Source organism: Sinocyclocheilus anshuiensis, unplaced genomic scaffold (assembly GCF_001515605.1).
Source record: "Sinocyclocheilus anshuiensis isolate Anshui unplaced genomic scaffold, SAMN03320099.WGS_v1.1 scaffold819, whole genome shotgun sequence".
In the NCBI taxonomy this organism is placed as follows: domain Eukaryota; kingdom Metazoa; phylum Chordata; class Actinopteri; order Cypriniformes; family Cyprinidae; genus Sinocyclocheilus; species Sinocyclocheilus anshuiensis.
In genome coordinates this window covers 284,873-289,022 of record NW_015548238.1, presented here as the reverse complement: position 1 = coordinate 289,022, position 4,150 = coordinate 284,873, and the positions used below count along the sequence as shown (strand labels likewise).

The following is a 4,150-nucleotide window of genomic DNA, read 5'->3' as shown; positions in this document are numbered from 1 at the left end:
TAAAATTAATATCACACATTAATATGACACTCATGCTGATATTAACTATATCATATTTTATGAATATAAAAATTTAATCTCATTCAGGGATATTTTTGGTCTCGTAACTTCCATCCCCCTCAGTTTGGGCCCTGGCTCTAAATGAAGCCAAAATGAGTAGATTTGGAAGAAAACAAAAAATATGAAATATGAAAATGAATATAACTGAAATATATTAATATTTAATCTAGCCCTCTTTGGGTTCTTTGAGTTGTTGACAAGTGCATATTTGCTCCAATCTCACCCTCTGGAGCTCTGGAGTTTTGGAGAACAACCTATTCTCAGAAATGTTTGATTAAGTGGACCATGTCACCAGCATGTCCTGTTATAATGGTCGCTAGTCCTGAGGTATCTGCACCAGAGCCAGTTTAAAGCATGGCCAATTATGATTATATATTCAGTGGCATAAAATGGTCTTTAAAATTAAATTATATCGTTTATCGCAATTATTTCTGGGGCAATATATCGCACAACAAAAAGTTGTTATCGCGACAGGCCTACTCCAGATTGGACTATTGTAATGCTTGTGGGCCTTCCCGCATGTACTATCAAGCCTCTGCAACTGATCCAGAATGCAGCAGCAATAGTGGTCTTCAACGAGCCGAAAAAAGCTCACGTTACACCTCTCTTCATCAGTTTACACTGGCTACCAGTAGCTGCTCGCATCAAATACAAGGTAAAGATGTTTGCCTACAAGACAACAACTGGCGCTGCACCAATATACCTAAACTCGCTAGTTCAAATTTATGCGCCCTCCAGAAGCTTGCGTTCTGCAAGTGAACAACGCCTTTTGGTGCCATCCCAAAGAGGCACAAAATCACTATCACAGACCTTTTCCTGGACTGTGCCCAGCTGCTGGAATCCCTATCTCAATTCGAACAGCTGAGTCTTTAGCCATTTTCAAAAAAACTTCTAAAGACGCATCTTTTTCACCAGCACCTGACCAACTAATACTAGCACTTACCTATTCTATTCTATTCTATTCTATTCTATTCCATTCTTTAAAAAAAAACACCCTATTTATGTGTACTGTAATAGACTGAGACTTGTCACAGCACTTGTATACTGTTGCTCTCTCGTTCGTCTGATTGCTTCTATTGTTCTCCTCATTTGTAAGTAGTTTTGGATAAAAGTGTCTGCTAAATGATTGAATGTAAATGTAAATGTAAGAGCAGAGCCCTGAGAAAAGAGAGCCATAGAATTGTAAGAGCCATGGGTTGTAACAGGTATACAAAGGTATTTGTTACTTTTAAACCCTACAAGAGAAACAATCTACAACAATTGTAAATATTTTAAAGCTGATTTCTTTTATTTATGACAACTTGTTTACAAGGAAAAATTCTTTCCAGAAGTTAGAACTTCAATACCTTTTGTCCAAAAAGTGTGTCATTTTCAATATGATTGAAACAAAAACCCAAGAGTAATCATTCAAATTTGTTCCGAGATAAAGTCATCCTTCGCTTTCTGAAAACAAGAGCTAAAATATGAAGAAGTGCACTGAGAAAAAAATCATACATCTTAAAAGTAAAATCAACAAGTATTATTATAGGCAGTTTGTGAAAGATTTGGTGAAGTGTGCCATGTTTTGTATGTTTTGCACTCAGCTTTCTGTACACAAACAAACCATTGGTAGGTTGATTTCTCTGAGAAATTGTGGTTACACATTTTTATCAGAACTAACATTTATGTTAAACTTTAACATTTAAATCTAAATATAATCACAAACATAAGTTTTTGCCATAGTCCCACATTAAAATAAGTACTACACACTTTTTATTATATGCGAGTATCAGGACCAACACAAGTGCCTTTAGTGTGGTACTTTATATACTCACTTCATATTTGCAGTGTATACGCATGAAAATCACAAGACAACTTCAGGCTAAAACATTTCATTACAACTGGACATCATTGAAGCCCATCACCTTAATTCAAACAATACCAATATATACAGTTGTGGTCATAAGTTTACATACACCTTGCAGAATCTGCAAAATGTTCACAATTTTAACAAAATAAGAGGGATCATAAACATTTGTTACTGTCCTGAAAACATGTTACTGTCCTGAATATGGTATTTCACATAACAGATGTTTACATATACACCAGAAGACAAAATAATAACTGAATTTATCAAAATGAGCCCGTTCAAAAGTTTGCATACGCTTGATTCTCAATACTGTTACCTGGATGATCCATGACTGTTTTTTCATGAGTCCTTTGTTAGTCCTGAGCAGTTAAACTGACCGCTGCTCTTCAGAAACATCATCCCGCAAGTCCCGCAAATTCTTTGGTTATTTTTTCTTCTGCAAAACATGTAAGTATCTTCTGCAGCTTCTGATGGGCCATACTAAACAGAAAAATATGATCTTTGAACAAAATAAGAAAACTTTACACGTCATCATCCCTTTATTTTGTTAAAATGATTAACATTTTGCAGATTCTGCAAGGTGTATGTAAACATGTGACCACAACTGTATATGGTGCCAGCCAAAAGTATTTTGACCCACTGAAAATGTTTTGGTAACACTTTACAATGTTCCATTTGTGAGCATTAGCTAACCACATTAGTGGCCGTGATAAAGTGTGTTCTTCATGTATGCAGGTGTATAGTATGAATACACCAAAGAAAAAAATGATTTGTAATTTCAGCTGTGTAAACATGGATCTCCAGAACAGAGGGGTTGCATTTTTTGGAAGATTGTATGTTTTAGTTTTTTATTTATTTTGTTAAAACCAATCCTGCTTTCAAATAATTAATTTTGAGATTTAAGATTTGCTTCACACCGAACAAGAGTTCAATAGTTTGTTTTTCAGTAAACTGGTCAAGGGTCTGAATACTTCTGAAAGTCACTATATATATAAAATAAGTGTATTACAATATCATAATCAATCAATGGCTTATTTGTAAACATTTGGCTTAGATGTGCATTTGGGAACATCAATAAAATCTTCATTCAATGCCTTTGGCCTTCAACTCATCCTTTACTCTCTTCAGGTAGCCAGGGTCTGGATAGCCATACCTGTGGACAGAAAAATAATAGATTCATAATAATAATTCAGACAGTGGAAGATTGTCTGGGCATGCAGGGTATGCAGGTGAATATGGGCCCGGGCAGTTTGGGGGCCCGTCGAGCTGGAGGGAACTTTTAATTGAAACGAGGGAACGAATAGAGCCCTGCATGGGCCTGGCCCTTGTCCAACAGCTTATGAGAACTCTCGGCCCGAGTCCGACTGGATACCGTGTCTTTTAAAATAAGTGTATTACAATATCATAATCAATCAATGGCTTATTTGTAAACATTTGGCTTAGATGTGCATTTGGGAACATCAATAAAATCTTCATTCAATGCCTTTGGCCTTCAACTCATCCTTTACTCTCTTCAGGTAGCCAGGGTCTGGATAGCCATACCTGTGGACAGAAAAATAATAGATTCATAATAATAATTCAGACAGTGGAAGATTGTCTGGGCATGCAGGGTATGCAGGTGAATATGGGCCCGGGCAGTTTGGGGGCCCGTCGAGCTGGACCAAAATTGTGTTTGCATTCAGTAGCCTATACTGCAGCATTTTTGTGCCACGTTTAAAACTAAAATAACTAAATAAATAAGATTAATGGTATAATATTTTAAGAATAAAGTCAAAATTAATATCCAATCGTTTGTGTGGAGAGTGGAAGCTAAACCGCGCTTTGCAGAACATGGAGGCACCAGCGCGATCACTTGCATTTTTTTTTTTTTTGATAACAGTGGAAACTTTAAAATACGCCATCATTTTTGCTCATAAAGGTAAGATTATACATCATTCGGAACTGCAAATGGTCTACTTGTATCTGTGTGCACTCACAATATCAACAAAACCTTGTGCTTTCTTTCACTGTGTTTTTGTTTATTTGTTTTTGGGCCGCTGTGCCAAAATTGTGTTTGCATTCAGTAGCCTATACTGCAGCATTTTTGTGCCACGTTTAAAAATAACTAAATAAATAAGATTAACGTCATACTATTTTAATAAAGCCAAATTACGATAATAAAATCATGTTATATTGAGTGAAGTTAATGTGAAAATTCCACATATAGGCCTACTCCTCCTCCTCCAAAAAAAAAAAAAACCT

The 4,150-nt window shown here is 36.0% G+C and overlaps 1 protein-coding gene across 1 annotated transcript in view; it reads right to left on the bottom strand.

The window, feature by feature from the left end:
• Window positions 1-3,307: 3,307 nt before the first annotated feature.
• The window catches only part of LOC107654785 (uncharacterized), a 10,964-nt gene continuing 10,121 nt past the window's right edge, over window positions 3,308-4,150 (bottom strand). The window contains exon 8 of the mRNA XM_016442039.1: window positions 3,308-3,451. Coding sequence (XP_016297525.1) covers window positions 3,382-3,451 — 70 coding nt within the window. The 3' untranslated portion in view covers window positions 3,308-3,381. The remainder of the gene's footprint in view (window positions 3,452-4,150) is intronic.